The sequence below is a fragment of the Labrus mixtus genome, chromosome 14, assembly GCF_963584025.1.
Source record: "Labrus mixtus chromosome 14, fLabMix1.1, whole genome shotgun sequence".
NCBI classification, from domain to species: Eukaryota; Metazoa; Chordata; class Actinopteri; order Labriformes; family Labridae; genus Labrus; species Labrus mixtus.
In genome coordinates, this window is record NC_083625.1 from 17,359,078 (window position 1) to 17,383,459 (window position 24,382).

At 40.2% G+C, this 24,382-nt stretch overlaps 1 protein-coding gene across 11 annotated transcripts in view; it reads right to left on the reverse strand.

Annotated features, from left to right (window-relative positions):
- The window catches only part of msi2b (musashi RNA-binding protein 2b), a 264,095-nt gene that overhangs the window by 53,658 nt on the left and 186,055 nt on the right, over positions 1-24,382 (reverse strand). For all 11 annotated transcript variants that reach the window (XM_061055589.1, XM_061055583.1, XM_061055586.1 and 8 more), the window contains 3 exons: positions 23,253-23,335; positions 8,026-8,140; positions 1,039-1,113 (listed from right to left, as the gene is read on the reverse strand). In XM_061055589.1, the coding sequence (XP_060911572.1) occupies positions 1,039-1,113; positions 8,026-8,140; positions 23,253-23,335 (273 nt within the window). The remainder of the gene's footprint in view (positions 1-1,038; positions 1,114-8,025; positions 8,141-23,252; positions 23,336-24,382) is intronic.

Genomic DNA, 24,382 nt, shown 5'->3' on the forward strand with positions numbered 1-24,382 from the left:
TTTGACTAGAATTACTTACATGGAATAAAAAAACTGATCACTGCTTCCCCCGTTCGCTCTCTTGGCAGAGAATATGAAAAATGTATAAGTGCTCGTTTCCCCCAATTCTAAATGTCTTTTTTAGATTTAACGATTTATTCCAGCATTTGTATTCTGCTCATGCTCGCCCACGTTGATGAGAAGGTGCTATTCCCTTTCTTCTCTCAAATAATGTTGTGGTCAAGTATGAATCTCACACATGTCTGATCTGCAGGTGGTCACAGCTGGACCTCCTGTCTTACCATTCCTGAATCTATTTCACAAAGATATTACAGAGATCTGAGCCGCTGTCCAATATTTTCCCATTCTGTCTTATCAGCGGAAGGAATGATGTCTGCCATGGCCAACAAAGTATGTGAAAAGTCTCTAAATAAGGCATGAAATTGACGGGACGCCTGTTTAGGTGAGGCACCCACGAAGGCATGGGTGCTCTTGCAGCAGGTAGAGGTCCAGCTGCTCACCTTCAGACTGCTGCGCGCCTACCATTTGGACTCCCATTAAAGCGCCTGGTGCTCTGTGTCAACACTTTTCATGCAGAAAAGGACTTCATTCATTTTCCATTAGGAAGACCACACTTTAAAGTCTGCCTACAAGACAAAAATGGCTGCTTATTTTTTCTGCTTCTCCAAAGAGAAATTTGCATACATTGGACTGCGTAAAGAGGAAGAAGTTCCCTCATTTGAGACGTTTGGTCATGGTGGTGTTCAAGTGTCGGATGAAAAGCAGTAAGCAATTTACTTCACTATATGTCAGCTTTCAAAAGCTGCTTCAGGAATCAAGACACGTATCATACGTGTCACCCTGCAGATTATCTAGGGACTGACTTGTATATTGATGAGTTTATGTGTGTGTGTGTGTGTGTGTTTGTGTGTGAGCATGCAATTGTTTATTTTTTCTTTGTGCGTGTATGTTTGTATGTGCTGGAGAGTGCATAACACAAAGCAGCTAAAATCTCCAAACAGCTATCTGGAGAGAAGTGTAAGAAAGTCTTGAACTCACCAGGGAACTGGTAGCTGTAGCTGGGTGCGAAACCAGTGTATCCGCGGCCATACGTTGCCACAATATTAGGGTAACCTTTGGGGACAGAGACGGAGCAGAAATGAGAAGAGAACTGGAAAAACATGTGCATTAGAAACAGATTAGTACCACAAGACCACATGAAAAAAGCATAAGGACATAGCAACTTAAATATCAAATTTAAAGGAGAAATGAATCTGTAATTGCTGCTTTTAAAATGTAACCTCATTTTCTCAGGCAAATTCTAACGTTACAAAACTCTAAACAATTAAAAACAACAATAATCCACTTGAAATTAAACATGAAACATTAAGAGCGTAAACTATTTATTGAAAATAAAATTTTTCATCTTTCACTTCCCGAGTGTTTTATGTGTAACTCAAGCTTTATTTGTTGAAGAGAAATCACAATAAGCTAGAAGTGATTTATATTCCCGCTTCCAGTCTAAAGAGACAGCATGTATTTATTGCTCATAATGTTGATGGTGGCTTGTGCACTGAAACTTGACAACAAGCACCACCCTTACACAATGGTCAGCTGTCACAATGACATTAACCTTCTAATCTCGAACACGCTGCTCTTGCTGCTTGAGAGGTTTTTATAATCCAGCCAGTCAAGAATGATGGCAACAATTACAAGAATTGGACCAGGTTTTTTTTAGAAGATCATTCTTTCATAGAAGGCATTTCGGGTGATTCAAAATGTGAGTTTGACAAAGCTGCTAATACTTCACACAATCTCTCTTTAATCTAAGCTAAGTTACCCGTCATGGAGTGACGGTTGTACTGACTTTCTCTCCATTTAGTTGTAATTTATTTTTAATGGTAAGGTTTTAATAATGGTGGTCCTAAAAGGGTTTGAACCCTAACATTGATAAGCTCCTGAAACAATAGCTATTGGTTATCAGCCATCTTATTCAGTAAGGTGTCAGACATTCTCATAGCGCTGTGTATGAACACCTGAAGCTGCTACCTGTAATGATCGGTACATGTTAATGATGGATAATTGTTAATCTCTCTGGGTGAAGTTTGTGAATAAGATGCCATGGAAAGGGAGGTGATAACTTCTCCTCATTTGCACCTTTAGCCTGACATTTATATGATGTTTTATAATCCCCTTTTCACAGATATCGCACCTGTTCCTATATTGTTGCCATATTTAAACCCAACCCCCCCTCCTATTTTTTAAACTGTATTTGTGTATGCCCTTAGATAACATTTTCAACTGCTTTATTATTGGGTTTTTAGAGACCCAATCACTAATTTGATGAGTTAAAAAGAATCCACCATGATGATGGAATTCATTAGTACTGATCATAAAATGTTTACCAATTAAAAGCATCAAAAGATGTATGGATCAATTTAGGAAGCAAACAGAATTCTGGTGGTGGTATGTCCCATTTTCAATTTTGAGAGAACATGTTTTGTATTGTTTTTTTAGTGAATATGTTTTTTATATGTGTTTTATCTGTATATAAGTGTTGAGTCAAAATGTTCCAACTAGTGTTTTATACATAAATCGTCCATAGACAGATACTGCTAAAAAGATGCTAAAAAGGGCATATTCAACAGGAATCTGTCATCTGTAAACCAAAGTCAAAGTCAGTGTAAGAGCACAGACTTGTTTAGAAGCAGCTCTGTCCCTGGATGGATGAAGAGAACCATCGAGGCCCAAAGAGGAGCCAGTGTCATTAGAAAAATTTAAGAGCAGCAGATGCATTGTTCATCTGCTGTCATGACTCTTATTACAACCACAGACCCAGCAGTTAATTAGCAGGACCGTTTTCAGACAGAAGCAGCTGTGGGCAACATATTGAGGAACAGGGTGCGAGGGAGCAGGAAACAGAGAAGAGGGGAGACATTTGAGAAGAGCGGGTGGGTGGGCGAGCGACCGTGTGAGTCAGTAAAAAATCTGAGCGCCATCAAAAGGTAATATAAACATAATTAACCCTCTAATTATGGTATATGTCTCAGTCGTTATCTGTTTTCCTCAAGCTATTATCACCTTCAACCACAAGTCTGCACTAAATTACCTCATGAGAGGAAGTCCTTTAGGCCAGGAATGAATCACCAGAGCCAACCCTGATAACTCGCTCTTCACTGTGTGTAAGTTACACCAAAAAACTGACCTCGCAAAACCACTTTCAAGCTTTAGTGTCCTCAGTTTTAGATATGTATTAGCCTGATGAACTGGCTGCAGTTTTAGTTATGTCTGAATGTCTGGATTGTAATTTTTTGCTGCAAATTCCTTTACAAACAGCAACAAAAGAGCCAATTCGTTATTCACAAAAAGTGGGTGCTGGCTCCAGGCAAGACATAGTTGTAATATTTTTTTGTTTATTTTACTTTAAATATCTAAGGGGGATTCACTATACAGTATATTCACTCATCTGCCCTTTACCTGTGACTTCATGCTCAGGATGGGAAGTTCAAATGCTCTCACATGGTCCTACCACTTTATTCCAGGTTATACGTCTTTTCATGTAAGATACCTATTTTTTTTCCACTGCTAGTCAACTAATGGGCAACTGAAATGCCAATGAACCGTGAGAATTTGGAGGAATATCTGGCCATATTTCAAAGTAAAACTACATGTTTGATTATTGATAATTCCCTTATTTACCATTGTATCTTATCAGACTGCCAAATTCAACTGTAACTCTCAGACATTTCAAAGCTTAAGGTTAAATTATGTAGTTAGTGGCTTATTTGAGCTGTCTGACCACAGCTAAATGGCTAGCTTTGTCTTGTCTAGCAGGAAATATGGCTAGCTATCCTTCTGCAAGCAACTCTTTATTGTCTTTTCAGTAACTGATTGAAGAAGCAAACTGAAAATGATTTGACAGATACAAAGAATGTGGCTAAGAGTCTGAACCACCCATTTAAATAGCATCTTAGCTTCCCACCTTACGCATTGTGTCAGAGGTTTACTACTCTGTATTGGTATTCAAATACAACTTTCTAAATACCTTTAAAACACATATTCTGCATCCGTTCAGCAAATATTTAACAAGGCATTCATATATTTCCTCCAGAGACTTGTCTTCGTGTGTCCACAGCACGAAGGCATCAATACATATTTTGCATTCATGCATATTTGTGTGTGTGTGTGGGAGTATGTGTGTGAGTGATCGTAGGCTATGTAGGTGTGTGTGTGTGTGTGTGTGTGTGTGTGTGAGAGAGAGAATGATTGCATGTGTGGATGCTCTGTTCTGTATGCCTCAGAGCCTGTGCCAGCTGGAATCAGAAAGGTTGACCTTGGTCATAAATATCTAATCAGTGTTTGCTGTCCATGAAAAAGTTCAATTTATTCCTGACCCAATGGGAAAATGCCTCTCGCAGACCCTTTCCCCCTCGCTCTCTCGCAGACAAAAAAAGAAATGCAACTCAGACAGGCGCCAAGCAGAGCCTTAACCTGGTGTGGATGAAGTAGGGGACGGAGGAAGAAAAAAGAAATAAAAATCCTCATCAGCTGCAGATGAGAAGTCATCACCGGGAAGCTACAGATGGATGACTTTCACAAAAACCCCAGTCGTGTTTGTTTGGCCTGAAAAGAACTGTGATACGATACAATAAAAAGCTATCCAGACCGCAAAGTATTGGATATTATGTGTTTGATGCTGTCTTACTGTCAAACAGATAAAAATGCCAAACTGAAATTGCAGGCTTAGATACCACAGCTCCTCGTGCTTCCTTATTTCAATATTTTCAGAAAAGTCAAAAGCATTTTCCTACACTGATGTAGTGCATTACAAAGGGGTTTCACATTACCAAATGAAGAATTTGTTGCCAGATGTGTGCACTTAGACTCTGAGGAGGAAGCTTTACAAAAGAATATGAAAATGTTGGGAGAGTGGATTAAGATACTAAGTTAAGATGTTAAATTAAGATCGTATCTCATGAAATTCTAAGTGTTTGTGTATCTACAAAAATTGAGTGGGAGAGAGGGAAAAGAGAGAAAAAGAAAGCGGAGCGTCTTAGCCAATATTTCACTAAATGAAGCCTGCCATTGTGTCTGGCCTGGTTCACAGCCTCTTAGTGTTCTTATTTGCCTTATTAATATGCATGCTAATGTACCTATTTTATGGCTCAACAGTTCTGATTCACTTTAAAATCAATTATCCATCTGGTACACCCATACCTCGCCCGGGCTCAAATGTGTATTAATTTCAGCAAACATACGTCAGGCACAACACAATAAAGATAAATGCCTCGATTAGAGGCGGTAAACAAAGGAGCTAGGGATGGCTTTAATGAGATTTGGCACAAAAGGAGCTTACACTTTCTTAAATAATGAGCCTTGGGTCTTCTTTTTTTTTTTTTTTTCCAAATGCAAATTATATAAAGGAATGTTTCGCTGTCCTTGTTCCAATTTCATTTAGATAAGAATGTCTCCAAACAAGTTGGCTGTTAATATTCTCACATGAGCACATCAGTGCCTCTCTGCCCGCCATCTCCCAGCGGAGAGGAAGAGTGGCTTCCTCTTCGTGGAGACATTAGTCTGTAATAAGTTCTGAAAAGTTCACTGGGCTTGTTAAGTACTTCAAACAGATGAGATGCAAAGGAAGGGCGAAGACGGAGCCGGCAGAAGCACTTGGGCAGTCTTATTAACACTTTTACCACAAACAACTGGATAATGGGTCTCATGGCAAGGTGGATGACACATGTGGACTGATAAAGCACTTGTATAAAGATAAATGGATAGACTGATCTACAGAAAGCCTATGTAATTGGTTCACAGCCTCTCAAATGTCCTCGTTAAAAGACAATGTTCCACAGCTCAATCCGTTACAGGGGCTGCAACTCACAACTATTCTCAGTTTTAAAATCTGCTGATTGATTAATAGGATCAATGGATTACTTCTCTAATAATTGTTAGGGATTTTTGTGGAAAGCTCATCGTATTTTCAAAAGTCCTTAGTGCAATCTAAAAATTATTCTTTGATGAACGAACAAACAAATCCTTGAAGTAAAAAAAACCCTAAAAACCAAAAGATATTATTGACAATCTTAATTGATTGCACAATCAACAAAAAAAATCACAAATATTCAATTTTATTTATGAACTATTTCATGTGGATTATCAAGTATTTCATATACATGGCAATCTACTTTCTGTAGTTCAAGGTTACCATTAATCTTAAGAGCTTTATTTAAATCCATCCACTACCTTGGGTCCATTGCCTATGAAGAAAAATGCAAACCAATAAAAAAGCCATATATTTGACTTGCTTTCTGCTTTCAAAGCTGCTTTAAATGTTATGTTACCTGGCTCCTATAAAAATTCATGACTCCTGCTCGGCCTGCACCTGCTACAAGAGTGAGGGGGAGGGGCTACACGCAGGTCTCATACAATCATCTGCATGTCTCTTTTGCTTTTGAGGGGAAATATAAATCTTTAATGTGAGGGCAAATCCATTTAGTTGGGTCGCACATCCAAATGATATGCTTAGGAGATGTGAACGACATACACAGACAGACTTATAAACAGATGGACAGATAGAAAGAAAGATGGATGGATAGAAAGAGAGAGAGGGGGGGGGGGAGTAAGTGGGCGGGTGGGGAGGTAGGGAGGAAGAGGGTGCAATAGTGTTAAATAAAAAGGGCCACAGGCACGGGCTGGATGGTAATGAAGAGGGGTGGGCCAGCAGCTGAGGTCCCTGTAGATGAGATCTCTCTCTGACATGTGTGTCCCCTTCATTACCCATTAAGGGGGGCACAGTGATGAATCCTTAATATGACATTACACCAATTTTCCTCTTCATTTAGCTTGATAATGTGCTGGTCTGCTCCTATATGCCCGGGGGCCACATGTACCAGACTCACACCAGAAATAGACCGCAGTGGCCACTGGTGGCACACCTTGAAGCAGCCTAATTAGGGGCAGCGCCCACCTAATGGGGCTATCTAGACCAGAGTTTGCATAAGTTGATATTTTTAGAAGGTGGAAACTGATGACCGAATGGCTTGCTTGCCTGATACAGCTTTTGTCACCCTCTAAAGAATGTAGTGCCTTTGTTTATTTGGAGGCTTTAAAGAAAAAAAATCTAGAGGTATTTAGACTTGTGAAAGGTATAAAAACGTTTTACCTAAAAACTATCCTAGCAGGATAATTCAGGCTTCTGTCTTTGACATCATTATGTTGTAGGTTCCCTGATGACATCATTTAATTACATTACGTGCAGCTCAAAAGAACGTCTAAATGTATCAGCTTCATGGGGAGCTGCAGCATGCAGGTGAAGATCATTGTTTGGATTATTCTGGAAAAGCTGAAATACACCCATAATATCTACAGGATCACTGAAAAATCTTAGAAAACCTATTTACATGTTCGAAAAACACTCCAAGTATTGGATCACAATCTGCATTAACAACAATGTATGTATTTCTAATGCAGATGACACTATTAATAAACCTTCTCAATCGCAATAACAAAAATGAATACTGCACAGAATTGTTAAGAAAAATGTTATTCATGTGTGTATATTAAGAAATGCTTTACAACTAAATGTGTGAGTGTTTGCATGTTTGTATTGTTTCAGATGAGCATCTGATGAAAAATCAGATTTTTTCAAATGTATTTTAAATCATTCCATTGATTTGACTACTTTCCTCAAATCAATACCAATGTCTCACACAACCTTTCGGCTTAGTTTGCAAAGTGTATAAATACATAAAGGAAGGGACTCCATGAACAAAAAATACTGATGAATGTATCGGGGGATTAATTATTATGACAGAGTTCAAAGTGTTAAATCCAATCTAAAAATCTCAAAGAGTTTTTTTTATTGAACTGCATCTCGCATAATCATGACTCCATTTTTTATGATATGCAAACAAAACAAAAATAAATTCTGGACAAAAATGTGATAAACCTCTTCTTCACCTTTTTCCTCTTTTTCTTAATCTATAAAGACGTATTTGAGGTATTTGCACATGTGTTAAGGATGAAGTAGGTGTGTGTACTCACTCAGCATGCCCATCCCCAGCATGAAGGCATCCATGGTGTAGGGCAGACCCCTGGCTCGCCCTCGTGTACCGGGTGGGAACATCACCTCCTTGGGCTGGGCCTTCTTACATTCTACCTATGTTGACGGACACACACGCGCACACACACACAGGCACGTGTTCACACACAAAAACACACACAAACAGACAAACTATTAGACTGTGTAGGTACATAAGCAGACGGATCTGACAGGGCTGTCTCAGCTCTTTAAGGTGCTTTTCTATTTGACTTGCACGGCGCTAAATGTTTTCCATAGAGAAAAGGCAAGCCTGAGTCAATCCGAGCACCTCACATTTTAGAGGGAAGTCTCCAAGGAAAACTTACAATCATGCTCCTCCTGCATTAAAGCAAAGGTTGTTGCTCCAGTGAGCATGTGCCCAGTGCCTCAGGGAAATACAAGCTTAATTCTTTCCAAGACTTTCCTGAGACATCAAGGTAGCAGAAGCTCTGTTCTGCAATGCCATTACCTCAGCCCTGAGGTGTGGCAGTATGTCCAGTCTCTTTGTGAAAGGCACTTCTTTGTTTAATCCAGACACAATCATCTCAAAAGCATCCATTTATCTTGACAAAATCTCTCTTCCGTCACTTTTGTTAAATTTAACTCAAACCATGTCAAAGCAACGTGTTTAAGATTTAAATTGAGTGAAAAAAAGAGTTTATAAGCTGTATCCTGTTATTTTTTGTGTAATGGTTCCATGTTAGGCATTGTGTATTTCTGTTTTGGTTTTTTTTTTGGGGGGGGGGGCAACTCCCTGGTGCCTCACAGTCCAATTCCACCTGCAGCACTCATCTCTCTCCTGCATTTCTTCCCTCTCACTCCCAGCTCTCACACATCCAGGTTTGTTCATTTCCCATCTTGCAAGCCTGACATCTCCTCCTCCTACATAACACATATCAAATGAGGGATGTGACAGGGGCAGATGAGGAGAAGGAGGAAGATGAGAGTCCTATTTACCACACATCTATCCTATCTGGTTGAATTATAGAGAGGCGCGATCGCCGCGGAGGGGTGGCACCGTCTTGTGTCTGTTGGTTGTTTCTTTGGTAGGCTGAGTCTGCTCACCATGCTGCACAATCTATTTGCTCCACTGCCTGCTTGGCATCAGCCTGTCCATCTGTTTGTCTGTTTGCCTCCTGGCTCTCGCCTTGCTTCTCCCTACTGCCTCCACTTAAGCAGGGCTTTCTCGGCTGCAGAGATTCACATGTCATCCCAGCCTGCTGCACAAGACAGGCTACCGTGCCCGCTGCTGTGTACACCTCGACTAAAGAACTACCCGGCATCCATACAAATAGGCTCGCAACTTTGACAGGCCAGAGGTGAATATTACTATTCACATTCAAACATGCTCAGAGGTAGACTTGACGTGATATTTGGAGATGCCAACATTAGTAAAAACTTTATACTGCTGTATTTAAAATACTGTATGGCATACCTAGAGTCCAGATACAGATTCTGATATTTCAGTTGCAGTGTCGGATGATACAGAGTACCAAACTGAAACTAAATTGTAGCTAAACTACTAACTGTGTATGTTTGTGATATGATTAAGTTCTATTTTTAATTTTCTGACTCAAGAATTTAGGACAGAGAAGGAATCGGGTTTTATTAGCTTTATTATTTGGTCCATTTATTCTATTATTTTAGTTCTTTTGGTAGTTTTACAGTCGATAACAACTGAAAAAGAATATACATACATTTCTGTATTGAAAACAGTTTTTTCACCCAAAAAGGGGTTCTTTTTTACCTGCCTCATAAATTTTTTCCATCGATTTGAATAACTGTTCGGTTTGTTTTAGTGTGTTAAAATCTGCTTCTGTTAAAAAGGTCATGAATGAGGAATGATAACCTAAAAGCAATTACTGCAATAAACATAATAAGCTATGGTTAGTGACGACTGGGCTCACAGGCCCATTCAGGCACTGAAATCTTGTTTTGAACTCTTATTTTAGCAATTTTTCCTTCATTGTAATAAGACAGCTGAAGAAGGACAGGGAATATAGAAAGGAGAGCGTTGAGATGAAATGCAGAATAGAGTTAAGGGTTGAAGTCAAACCTGGGTCAGCTGCAGTGAGAACTATGACCTTGGTAAATGGTGTGCTTGCTCTACCAATGGCCCAAACTGGCACCCATGAAACACTGATATTTAATGTTACAGTGCTTTATACAGAGTAGCTTGGACTCTCACCACATTCTCAAAAAAAGTGACTCTGTTATTGTTTGCTATGTAACTTAAATCAGTTCTCATTTGTGGCTCTATAAAAGGAAGTCACTTGTAAGACCTCCATGGTGTTGGTGGTACAGAGCAACTTGCTATGAAGGCTATCGTTTTGGAGCAAAACAAAGAACTTATTAAAAACAAGTTGTTTTTATTCAGGACTTATAAATTACAGTATCATAATTGTGTAATGACAGCATAATCACGGTTACCCTATCCCTCATTTAAGACTGACTTGGAGGCATTTTGGATACTGGTATAGCTTTCAAAACAACTCTACTGTCTGTATAACCAGCAAAAAGCTAGAAATGTAAAGGAGGAAGGACTAATCTAAAATGTTTCTATCACAGACGAGAAGTTGCTGCGTTGCAGAGCTGTGATTTGTAGCTGTTAGCAGCCTTTTCATTTGAAGCAGACAGACTAAAGTACACAGTTCCCTCAGCCACTTTGTAGCTGTCACAGCCACTCTGCCCTCCGCGCTCGCCTGCAATGCTTTGACATTGTGCTGAAGAGAGCACTGGCGCTCTCATCGTCAGAGATTGACCCCCAGTGAGGAAACAGAAACTGGCTGGAACAAACGTGACTGTAAGAAATCTCAGTACACTGCTGGACTTGTCACATCTTCACATTGCTGGGTGTCAAATCCAGCCAAGTTTCTGCTCACACCATAGAAAGGAGCAGCGTCTCATCAGTGTGTTCGCTGCCGCATCCAGCGAGGTGGACGCTCAGGTTGCCTGCTGGGAGAAAGACAAGACCTGGGTGTGACTCATGCCTACACTCTATCAGATGGGGGTCTTTGATATTCAGAGAGAGGGCTCCTTGTCACGGATTTAAAACCAGCCAGGAGCCAGGATCTGTGGTGGTGTGAGTGTGTGGGTGTTCACCTGCTTCAAACGCACAGGAGCGAGAGTGTGTGTGTGTGTGTGTGTGTGTGTGTGGGGGGGGGGGGGGGGGGGGGGGGGGGGAGGCAGAAGCTTTCAAGAGTGAACTAAGTCAAAGAGAGGAGAACAGAGAGGGCGGCAAGACAATTCAGAGCCTAACAATAAGGCACTGAGAAGGTTAAGCAGTTCTGAACGCAGGGATTCAGATTCTGGCTGTGGGAGGTTTTAGACTGAACCTTTCACTGTGTGAACTGCAGTAAACAGCTCAATTTATATGCACATTTAAGTCCAATTACTTTCCTGAATTATGGCTGTTGGGACTCTTGATGTTATGAAGGCAACACAGAAATGGGTTTTGAAAGTATTGCAATCCAGCGTTAAGTTGGAGGAGTTTGGGTACTGTTAATTCTTCTTATGAAAATAGCCCTAGGAGTTCTAAACACATATACAAAGATAACTTTTGTAAGTACACTGAGTGTTAGGTGAATTCCTGCTACAAAGAATATGGTCCTAACCTGCATGCTTTCAGTTTTAATATCACATTTTCTCCTTACTGCTCTGCACTCACATACAGCAGTTGATAGCATATCCGTCAGTTTTGTGTCAGTCTAGAAAGAGGCAAACAGTAACACCTTTAAACTGTTAAAAATGTTTCTTCTTTCAGTAAGTTATCTCACAGCTAAATCAAGGCCACTCGTAACTCTGCACCGCGTTAGTTTGAGCAATCCATCAGACTCCAGCGTGCTACTTACATCTGATTTTTTTTTTTTTTTTTTTTTAAACTGGGCTTTGGCTCTCATCCAAACTACCTGCACCCGACTTTGTCAGGAGTGAAGCGTAATCCAAACTAACACCAGGAAATGACTCCGAAGCACTGTGTGCTATCAGGAGACAGATGTCAACTTATAGTCGCCAGTGGATACTCGCCAGTGCTTTGAAGGTGTAGTAGGTCTAAATTCTTCATTTGAGACTTCACCATCCAGTCAAGTTACCGCTCCAATTTTTGCTTTAAATTGATATATTTTGAAGTTCTTTTGCCTTGACAATACAAATTTAAGCTAAAGCTTTGTAGTCCTTGGTCGTCGTAATGTCGATAAGTGTCTCTGTTCACTGGCAGTGAAATATCTCACATGTCCAATATGCGTGTCTGATGAAACTGTATTCTGATTGAACAAAGTTGAAAACATGAGAGTGGATCATACTTGAAACATGGATGTTGCTGCAAAAAGCTTCACACATAACCCTGCAGCAGAATCACCACAGTATTAAGTATCCAAGACTGGTAGCACCAATTCATGACCATATTAAAAATGGACATAATTTCCCCGCCTGTTCCCAGGTTTTGGGGTTGAATTATGACATAACATGATTTCTTTTTTTCCCAGAACAATGTCATGTCAGGGTGAAGTTTTTGTCACTTGGACTTGTGCATCACCCTGCTCCCCTACCTCACTGCATAAGCCTCAGCAAAACTTCAGATTGTGCAAATTTCATAGTCAGACTTCTCTATTCTCTACTGAGACAAATCACAAGTCTCACATCTCCCCTGTGTTAGCTACACTCCCCTGTTTCTTTTAGAATTCATTTGAAAACATTTATCATGACCATCATGCCTTACATGATGGACAAGAATATACTGTATATATATATGAACTTACAAACCCTAACTGCCCAAGAAGGCCTATTAGATCAACTGTAATTGCCCAGCAGGCCATAGGAGAGTTAAGGTTGCAGTTACAGTAAAGTGTGATCAAGCTTTTGCTGTAATGGCACCTTTAGCTCTGGCACATTCTTACACTATGTTCTTTCCTAAGCTGACACTGTTTCTGCCTTTAAATCCAATCCCAGGAAACATTTTAACAGACTTTACGTTTTAGCTGACGGCTAATTTTATTGGAGCTCCTGTGTGCATATTTTAACTTTATTTTCCTTTCAGTATTTATTTTATTAATTCTTCTAACTGCATGCTTACATTCAGATGATTTTTTTTTAATCTACCATTTTGATCATCACTTTTAATTTGTTTTTGGAAAGCACGTTGTGCTCCTGTCTTGACAAGCGCTATTCAAATACATTTATTTTCAACCTTCAACCCTTTGGATGTAAAGTGTCACCACTGCATACATTTGTCCTATCAAACATTTGTGTAAAATGTTATTATAGCAAGTTCATGACTTTGTGAATGATTGCCTCAGACATGTTTTGTGAGGTTACAGAGTCCTTGACCTTTGACCTTTAACTTCCAAATTTCAGCCACAATTTTTTTTTAAAAACATTCTTTTACGCATCCTAAGATTTGTTCAAAAGAATGAGATGGACCGACTGTCAGAAAACATAAGGACAACAGGCTTTTGACCTTAACTATTGCTGGCCCATGACATTAAAAATAATCTAAACAGTCAACTACTAACACTAAGATATACAGATCCTGAGTTTAAATATTAGACTATTAAATATAAGACTACTGGGGTTTTTTGATGTCATCAAATGATTAGTTAGTTCATTTTGTGTAAAATGTAATCTTATAAAAATGAGAAATGATGTCATGTAGGTATAACTAGGTCATCTTGTAGAAGCCTAATGCAATACATCTGTCTGCTTAAGATCTCAAAAATGTGAAAGACATACAAAATCATAAAAATCTTTATCATGAACTCCTTACTTACTGGTTTGTAATTAAGTGTTATTATTAGTACGTTATTATTCTTTCAAAATGATCTAAAAATGACAAAGGCTGCACACAATGTGCACACAAACAAAACTTGTGTAGTTACACAGCCGACTGCTGAAGAATAAAACAAAGCACTGTCGTTGTTTTCATGTTCAAACCTATGACACAGAGAGCAGGGATGTTCCAGTTATGACCTTTTCAATACCTCTCCTATACAAATTAACCTTGTAGGTGTAACGAGAAGGTGTGGGTGGGATGGACTGGCAATGGCCGTCCTTCAGGGACGAGTGTTGTGGGTGAGTATGTGTACGTGTGTGTGTGTGTGTGTGTGTGTGTGTGTGTGTGTGTGCGTCTGTGTAGAGGGGGAGGAGTAGGGCTACTATTAGCTCCACTAGTGAATGGATTCCATCAGTAGACTGAAAGGAAGCTGTGATTCATTTACTCCAGCTCCCACTCCCAGCTCAACAGACAAAACAGACTGAACAGTTAGGAAATGTCACAGCTCTGAATGCATAATATCACACATGGTGGTGTGGTGTTATCATTTCCCAAAAAGGCTTTTTATAGCAAGTGGTTTATTTAAAGAATAGAATGAATTATACACAAGTTAGAGGGATGTCTTTATGGCATGCTTGCTTTACATGTTGTTTAGAAGGATAAACTTTCTGTGCATTTAGATATTTCTTGTTAAAATAAAAACCATTGTTTTGCTGAAAACAGATAAACAGTTTTGTGAATTACTCTCAGATCAAAAAGTGGTGTCTTAAGTAACGGACCAGTTTTGTAGATTGGAGCTACTTCTGACCTGGGGATGTTTGGGGAAAAAAGAGGCCTTTATATTCTGTTGTCCATAATAAGTCCTACTACAAATCAGCACAGATCCCCCCCACGAAGGAGGACATTTTTTTTTGTGACGGAGATCAATTACTCACTTGTTCATTGGTCTTAAATCAGCAGATCATATGGACGGAAAATATACCTAGACGGCCGCCTAGCATAACACGCTAACAGGACATCGCTAGAGCTCACACTTCCAGTGTTTTCTGCCCTACTCTGCTTCTGATTGGCTAGTAACTTTGGTTAGGTTGAGAGATGCGTTATTCGCATACCATTGGTGGGTGAAGTCTATTTACATAAACTTGATCAACAGCATCCACAAATTCCCAAGTGTAATTTTTAAAAAATTGATTTCCCCTCACAGCCTCATGCTGGAGATCATGATGGTGGAGTACTTTAAGCCCTGCTCATTGGTTGATATATATGTGCATGTATAAGATTAGGTATATTAATGTACTTTTTTTTTTTTTTTTTTTACCTTTTTTGAATTTCATGCCAACCCCATTGAAATTATATTTGCAATGTGTTTCTTGATGACCCCGTGGAAGGCCACAAGCCGAAGCTAGAGCTTTTTGACCTTTCAATGATCGCTGTATGGAAAGACACTTTGGACAAAATGATGCCTTCAATGACCAGCAATTCCAAAAGAGACAACATGTCTGATGATATCTCTGCATTTTTATGTAAAGGCTGAGAATGTGAAGTCATTTTAAGATCCAGGCGCTCCCTGTGGTGTCACAAATGGATCCCTTGACATGTTTCAAGATGATATTGCCCCAATGCGCACTGAGAGACACATTTAAAAGTATCTCCGAGATCATCAGGCTGACGTCAAATGGCTTCCATCACGTCCTCAATCAGCAGAACTGAACATCACTGAGCTTTTATGGAACATCCTGCAGTGCAAATAGTGAGTTTTCTCCTCCTGCATCCCTCAAAGCTTTCCTTTCTTCAGCATAGGGTAAACATCCAATTACTTACAGTCCACAACTTGTAAGGCAGCACTACATGAGGGACTGAAACTCCTCTGAAGGGTGGTCCTGCCTCCTTATTATGCTCTTGAAATTCGTACACTGTAAAAATTCTTTAAAGAAAATATATTTTCAAAAACATTTTTAACAACCCAGAGACTTCGGTTTCTCTCTGAAGACATCTCCTCGAAATAAAGATAACTATACGGCTCTAAAGCTATATCAGAGTGTCAGGGGCTGATTTGATCAAATATAAGACCCAGATGAACGCCAAACACCGACACACACACACACACACACACACACACCCAAACACACACATTTAACCTCCTGGGCCCCAGTTTGAGAGCTGTAAATTTTAATGTTCATCAGCAGCGCAACTGATTGGTTTGCAGGTTTGACACAACAGCAGAACTGGCACAGCTGGCACTCGAGGACTCAGAAGGTGGGTCTAATTAAAAGTAATTACACTTGGTTAGCTGATCACAGACAACCCGCTGCTTATAGACAGAGCTCACAGGCTATGAGCTGCTGATATCAAGAACTCGAATTACAGATAAATGTATAACGTCTGTAGATTGATCAAATTATGTTAAACTAAGTGCATTCCACTAAAACATATGATCTTCTGAAGCGTCCAGTTTCATCTGAGAAACACTGAAAGTTGAAGTCTCTCAGAAAACATCCTTCATACTTTCTTTTACAGCATGTTTGACCTATTAAAAATTCAATGTGGACTAAGGAATAACTTCACTCAGTTTGTAGGTCATATGGAGGCGTCAGTATTTACTTCACTTTTTTGTCATAACCAGCTAAAAATCTTGGTAACAGTGATTTATAGGCACATGTAAACACAGATTGTTTTTTTTAGAAACCCCGAATACTAGTTACTAACGCTTCAGCATCTTTTGCTGTCCGCTGAAAGAAGTGCTCTTAGGGCCCTATCGTTTGTCGGCACAATGTGTCTTGGGGTGCAGCGCAGGTGACTTCCCTATTTTATACTGTGACCTGACGCAGTTGTCATTTTAAACGCCAAGAGCTTTTTAATGGGACAAGGGACGGTGAGACGAGGAGCTTATTGTTTCTGTTTGTTTCCAAGTTCTGCTCCGTGCATGCTCTGTCTAATACACACAGGAACACATGCAGAAGCACACACTCTAATGCAACAAGAGAGTTGGATTTAAAATAAATCTTGCACATAACTTTTAGTGCCAGTGACAATTTAGCCCACAGATAATACTGGCTGTCACATGTTCATTACACACGCATTAGAGAGTAAAGTCAAGGATTCCAGCAGAGAAAATCAGTAAGTCATTGTTTCCAGCCTACCTTTTATTTGATGTTGAGCTCACAGAACATTAGTCGACATAGATCCTGTCCGATCTTGTAGTCATGTCTGGAGATTTAAATAACTGAGGACACGCTTTTGTGCCTCATGCGGTCGTTGACATCGTTTTTTTTTATTGTTTCTGAGGATGCAGGAATGCTTCCGTTAAATTTAACTTCAAACCGCCATCAACATATTTCATAAAGACTGCGTGTGTTCAGGGGCAAAATGACAGAAGTGAAATGACCCGGCTTGAGATCGGTCTATTTAAGAATAAAGATAGACGTCCGCCATGTGAATACTGACCCACGAGCCTGCAGCACACCTGGCTCTAAAAGAGAACGTGTTACACCCAAAACACACCTTTGAATAATCAAGCGACCTATCCAGTCTCTTTGCGCCCTTGCACTCAGATTGTGCGCCGTGTAACTAGCAGAACGTAGTCGGACATGCCTCGAATCGCTGCACGCTTTAGACAGTTAAATATATCAAATGCCATTGTCTTGTCTTCAACTACTTGTTTCTGTTTTTCCTGTCTTATGTGAAAAAACTTTCCAGAGTTTATTTAAGTTTTCTCCATAAGAAATGTGTTCAAAAGACAAAGAAGATGAAAAAAGAAAAATGTATATTCTAGGGTAACCTGCCTTATCCTGTTGGTATAATTCCGTCATTCACTTCTTTTATTTGGTTAAAACTTTTTAAATCTACATAGGAATTGAATCTAAAAGCTTTGAAATAAACTATTTTCTCCTTCTTCACCTTATCTTATCTTAGTCCTGAAGAGAAACACTATGAAACTTTGGGAAAGATAAACTAAAAACGGCTTTATTATGATCCATTCTCTGTGCCTATTTTAAGATTTAGACGATGTGTGAGGGAGTCGACTGAAGAAATCATCCCAATCCTTCAACAAAAACAAAGTAATATATGGTACTGCTGTAAAAAAAAAAAAAAACATCAACATAAAAACAAATGCTGTAGAATAATTTATGGGCGAAGCTATTTTTCTTTCCCACTTATATTTAAATGAATACAGTGCGCACACTACATCTGTATCTATATATTAGAGGCTGACATAGAAGTGCCCTGCTGCATTATTCTCTCCCTCAGTGCCTGGCAGAGTGAGACTGTTCTTCTCCTCAGCTCTGTAATTGGTTGGTTATGTCAGGAAGACACAGTGAGAAATTGACAACTAACAGAAAATTCCTCCCCCCTGTTGTGATCATTCGCTACTGTTGAATATTAAAAATGACACATTAAAGAACATTACCTTGAAGCACTTGACTAAAACCAATGTGAGTCCATTTTAATGGCACACTGTTCGCTCATCAGAGCCAGTACTTGATAGGTATTATTATGAATTAGCTGCGCGTGCATAATGGCAGCACTGGGAGAGATAGAGAGTCCTGTATTAGAAAATGGAATTCAAAACCTCTCCTTAGGTGCATTAAGGTGCTATCTTACCATTTCATTAAAAAAATCATATATGAGGAAACCAGTGGATGTGATATCCTGTTGATCTATCTTTTGCTTATTACTCAAGGCTCCAAAATGTTTAGTGTTTCAAATACTGGGGGTGAAAAGTATGTAACTCTGTACACACAAAAAAAACATGCAAATTTGAGCAAAGCAGTGAATGTTATGAACCCTAGAGTAACCCTGAAGTACTGACTTGATATAAAATGGCTTTAAGGCAGGGCACTACATAAAGACACATGTGCAGCTGGCTTGTGTTCAGTAACAGGTTCAATGACGGGGACAACTGGTGTCATGGGTGGGAAGTGGACAGTGTTCATCTACAGAATTGCACATGCAAGCTAGCATCAGTGCTACCCAAGATTAACCATCTCTAACCAATCTGATGGCAATTTACAGTTACACACATTTTCCCCGCTTGTTGATTTTTACACATTTAATAACCTGCTAGGAAAACAGAATGTTTATGGTATAATGTGCTGCTACAGTAAAACGATGTTCCTCCAATCAGATGTAATCCTTCAGCTGTACAATCCACACTTTTATCACTTCCTACATTCACTAGTCATTCCTGTCTCCAGAGGAGGGGTCGCTGTAGGAGTCAGTGCAGCTGGTGGGGCAGGTTGAGAGCTTCTTGCTAAGCAGCACCCTTTTTTTAATTATAAATGAGGCCGAACTCGCAGTGACAGAGACCGAGTGCTCCTGAGCGTGAGGCCTCGGTGGCACCAGAACACAGGGTGATTGACCAAGTCACTAAGAGGTCCAGTCACTCACATGTGAGTGGGCACTGACCCCCCTACACTCGCCACAGCCCTGGAGAGAACAGGCAGGGAGAAGGTGGGCTGCCCTGTACATCCACAGCCCTCCCAAGTGGGGTGGAATTTCTGTCTGCATCAATTATTCAAGAGCCATCTTAGATAACACTCGCGGGCAGGATGGATGAGGTCTATTTCTGTATAGTACTTCATAAGGATGAAGACAGGAGGCATTTTTTATTTTGTGTGCTGGTGCTTCAGAAAGCGTATAACCAGTCCTCTCTTCTGTGCGGCTAAGGTAAAGCCTGAAGTGTCTTTGAAAAATGCTCTTAACACACTCCACGCTATTTTCTCTTTGCAGACATTCCAACATGTCAGCACTTTGTACCTGATCTGAGGGACACACACATTTCCTGCATCCTTGGACATTTAATATACACTAGGTGTTGCCAAGAGGGACCCATACAGAGGTGATAAAAGCCTCAGAAAGCCGGCCCGTGCTCCATCCTTTCACACTGTGACCACTAAATAACCCTCGGCTTTTCTGGTAAGGTTTCTGGGACTCCCAGCTGGGTCACATCGACGTCCATACGTGTCCTTTACTTTTCAGAGTAACGACAGACAGGCCAGAGGTACTGGCACCCTGCAGCTGATGCATTTTCTTGTTACACACGTGAAGTATGAAAGTGTGTCACGTCACAGTTATGTGTGGTCACAAATCGCAAAAAAGACTTGAGCCTTTCCAGTCAAAAGGGGCCAATTTACACAGCCTGCAAGTAGTAAGGGCTTACTAAATATCTATTGATTTTTATATTTAATCTAATAAATACCTAAAAACAAGAAATTTTACTGCTTCAGATTTAGCAGATTAGAGTATATTTATGTGTTCACAAAAGAGACAGAGAGGGAAGTTTGGCATTTTACCACATGCTATTCAACAATACTTACATATAAACGTGATCCATAATGCTTAAAAAACTATTTCAAAAAACGCTTCTCTTTAAATCTTGTAATCTGAATTTTGAATGGTGATGGAAACAAAAAGAACCAATCGGCTAATATTCATTTGTTCAAAATTTTCCTCCATCTTTGTAGAAAGTAGAGCTGCAGTAGCTAAGTCCCCTCTTCAGTGCATTTATTAAAAGAACTCTTTGTACAGAAGCTCTACTTGATAACTGGTATTTGTTGTTGGTGGTAGAATTTTTTATCATTGCAACAAAAAGAGTTTGTCCGTGTTTTGGGTGCGTGACCTGTAAGTAAAAGTCACTCCTACCTGTGAGATGTGCAAAATAATTTTTCTGTTGTTGCTTTGCTTTTTGCTAATTTGCTTTATTTTCCTAAGGCCAGTGTTGTGTTCTTTTAAGTTCTTTGCAATGGGAGTGCCGAATATGTGCCAGTCATCTATCCAACGCCTGCAGCTAGTTCAAAATGCAGCTGCTCGCCTCCTGACTGGAAAGACAAAGAGGATCCACATATCCCCTGTGTTGCTCTCCCTTCCCTGGCTTCCTGTCTGTTACAGGATCCATTCTAAAACCATGTTGTTGACTTTTACATCTCCAAATGGACAGGCACTGCCTTACCTAGCTGAAGTACTGAGGTCAACCAATCAGCTGCTCCTGGATGATCGATCCTACCATTTCAAAGAAGACCTGCCCCCAGTCTGCAATCTTTCAACCATTGTTGAAGACATATTTCTTCTCTTAGGCCTTCCTTTCGAGATGTGAACATTTAATCTCTACAATCTTTTACAACTTTTTTTTACCCAAAATAGATTTAAATATCTACCAATACTATTTTTAATAACTTTATTTATCAAGTCAAATCTTTTGTGATAAAATAAATTGACTTGACTTGTATGTGTGCTACACTTGACAGCAGCGTGTCATGGAGCTGAGTGTTTGTGGTCACTGTTGGGCATTCTGCTCTGATCACACAGAGTTGAATAATTGTCAGCTTTTGAGGAGAGGCGGGGCGACACTTACAACAATGAACACAACCTTATAAACACTGTGGCATGCCTCTCCCCTCTCTCTCTCTCTCTCTCTCTCTCTCTAACCTTACCTTTATTCAGATCAATGGACAAAGCTGCTATCACACATTTTGCCAACAAAACAGCAACTTCAAGGCCTGACACATTTCACAGTGTCCTCTTCATTCTTTGTCTGGAGAAGTCAAGCTCCTGCCATCTGGTCTGATATTCAGACTATCAAAGACTTCTCTTCACAAAACTGTATTTTTATCTCTCATGCCAAAAAAAACTAATCAAATCAACTCCCATGACGATCCTCTTGTTGATTAGCTTCTTATTGCCTAATGAAAAATGTGAAGAATATTAAAGTTTTTAATGTCAGTATTCTGCACTCTAGTTTACCTGTTGTCACCTGACATATTTCTGTGTGTATGCATTTTACTTTATTTCTGTACCTGCGCCTATTTCTCTTTGTTTCATAAATGTTTCCCTTGCTGTAGGACAAATCTATTATTGGGGGTAATAAAGGTGAAGTTGACATTTTTGCTTATATTCTGTTTCCCAGTGACAAGACAAGCAAAAGCATCTCAACTAAGAAAAGACTTCTCCACACTCCGCCTGACTCTTTCAGTTAATAGCGACGATTTGCTGAAATCACAGCCTTTATGTTATGCTCCGAGTCAATGTAAAGAGCTTAAAGAAAAGAAAAGTAGAGGGAAATTGCTACATCGTTAAACAATAACATGGTCGACAATTTATTAAGCAAATTCCTAATTAGCATTCCTGTTTGCAATCCCATTATTATTTCATTAGAACTGAGTTGGACTTACATGAGGCTCTTTTTCTGAAAGGTAAAAGCTTAAGAGGGACAGAGAAATAACATTAATATGGATACAAGATTTCACAACACATTTCTTTTGCTAAACAAATGACTTGTTAATTGTTTTTGGAACATGATAAATGTAAGCTAATAAGGTAGTAAATATTTTTGATAGTAGGGGCAGTAAATGTTATGTACTGGCCTGTGCGTTCATGCTTCATGTGGATGTATGATTTCTGTGTGTTCTCGCAGTGCGATGCCTACATGTCACAGGATCAGGGACATTTTGATCGTGACGGAACATCTTCCAGTTATTTCTGTCACACTCTGGCTCTCTTTCTGGTAGCAGTCCCGAGCACGGACTGTGATGCCGAGCGGCGACACGCAGGGAAGTATACCGGGGTCATATGTGACCTGGGCCGGTTCCCTGGTGAACACGGTTCTACTACGCTGGTCCTGTCAGTCTCAGAGCCAGCCAGTCAGTCATTCAGTTAGAGGGGGGGGGGGAGGCGGGGGGGGGGAGTGAAGACACACAGTGAGAGAAAGACTGAACGGCCGTAAGACAAGTATTCCCTGCAGTCGATCTCAGCCCACAGAAGCGCTCAAATGATGCAGGATCTCTCTAGAGGCCTGCAGGGTGGAACTGGGTAAAGGAGGCACCTAAAGTTACACTCGCTACACTTAAGTTGGTTCCTGTCAATTATCAAAAGTGACGTAATGACTCAGAAAAGCACCTGTGAACTCTGCTGGGTGCTCTGAGATGACCGTCTTACTGGTGTAAATAAAACAAGCTTCACTGGGACTCTGAGGAAGGTGTTAATCCCTGACTAATGAACTCTGCCTCTGCCAGTAGCTTCCCTGGACATCTCCACCTGTGTGTGTGTTTGTTTGTGTATGTGAGTGTGCGTACATGTGCATGTGTGTGTGTTGGGGGGATTCAGAAAGAGAGGGACGGGCTCCACTCTCCCGTCCCTCAGCCTGACAGGCAGAACTCAGGCACACAATTTCACGCTTTGTGGTCAGTACACACCACTGCTTTCCCATCCCTGAGACCCAGAAACCCGGGGAGTGTGTGTGTGTGTGTGTGTGTGTGTGTGTGTGTGTGTGTGTGTGTGTGAGTGTGAGAGAGTGTGTGTTAGTCTGTGCATATGAACATGACACACATACACACACCTCCTCTGCTATTAATACGAGGGGGAAAGAAGAAATCAAATATTAATCCTTCAACGCCCTCCTGGAATTGAAAAAAAAATGAGTGGACTTACCATTTTGTTATTGATTTCATGAAAATGAATTTCACAGACTTTCTCTACGATGTCTTCACTCTCAAAAGTTATGAAACCAAATCCTATGCAAGGAGAAACAGAGAAGGGGAGGGGGGGGGGGGGGGGGGGGAGAGAGAGAGAGAGGAAGAGAGAATGAGTTAGTGGAGAGTCTTATCAAAACTCAAAGACTGTGCACCAAAAAGATGGAACATTATCAAGGAGCCACATCCAGAAACTATGCGAGTACATCTGTGGAGATTGGCTCGGGCATGGAAAAGAACAAGTGAACAAGACAGACATTGTCCTCTTTAAATCAGGAATATGATGAAATCTGCCACATTATTAAGGGCACTCGAGGACCTCTTCTACAAAGAGAAGATGGAAAAACAGCACAAAGCTCATTTAATGAGATTCAGAGAGCCAGGGCCCGAGCATCTGAATTTCATTAAAAGCATTTTGTGTTCTTTTTATTGAAATTTCACTGTATAACAAGCTCTCGTTTTTATGTTAATGCAGGCCTTGAGAGTGAATGCATCGTTGACAGTGGGATTTTCATGCCATATTTATAGGATAAAAGCTTAACCCCTCTTTTAAACACAAAGACACAGAGACAAGATGGTTGCAGACTTTTGAACACAAGTGGATTGCAATGCTCTCCTCTGTGTTTTCATGATGATGCACAAAGCAATCGAGCTTCTGTATGGCTGTGCTTGAAAGGGAAAACTGATATTCTATTACTTTTGCCAAAAGAGGAAACGGCACAAAAGAGAAACAGTTAGTGAATAAAAGCAGCAAGTGGGACTGAAAGGAGATGAGTTTCTTTTCAAAATGGCAGACACCCGAGGATGGAGCACAATCACCTCAGATTGAGCTTAAACAGCTGTCACTGCAGACATCTCGCCATCTGACTAACACACACACACACACACACACACACACACACACACACACACACACACACACACACACACACACACACACTGCAGACAGCATCAGTTTATTATAGCTAATGTCAGATGACACAGGAGAAACACTGAATATCAAAAAGGGTAACACACTTTCAAATAGAACTTGTTTATGAGATAAATAACAGTGAATACGATCATTTTCAAACAAGTTTAGACAAATCC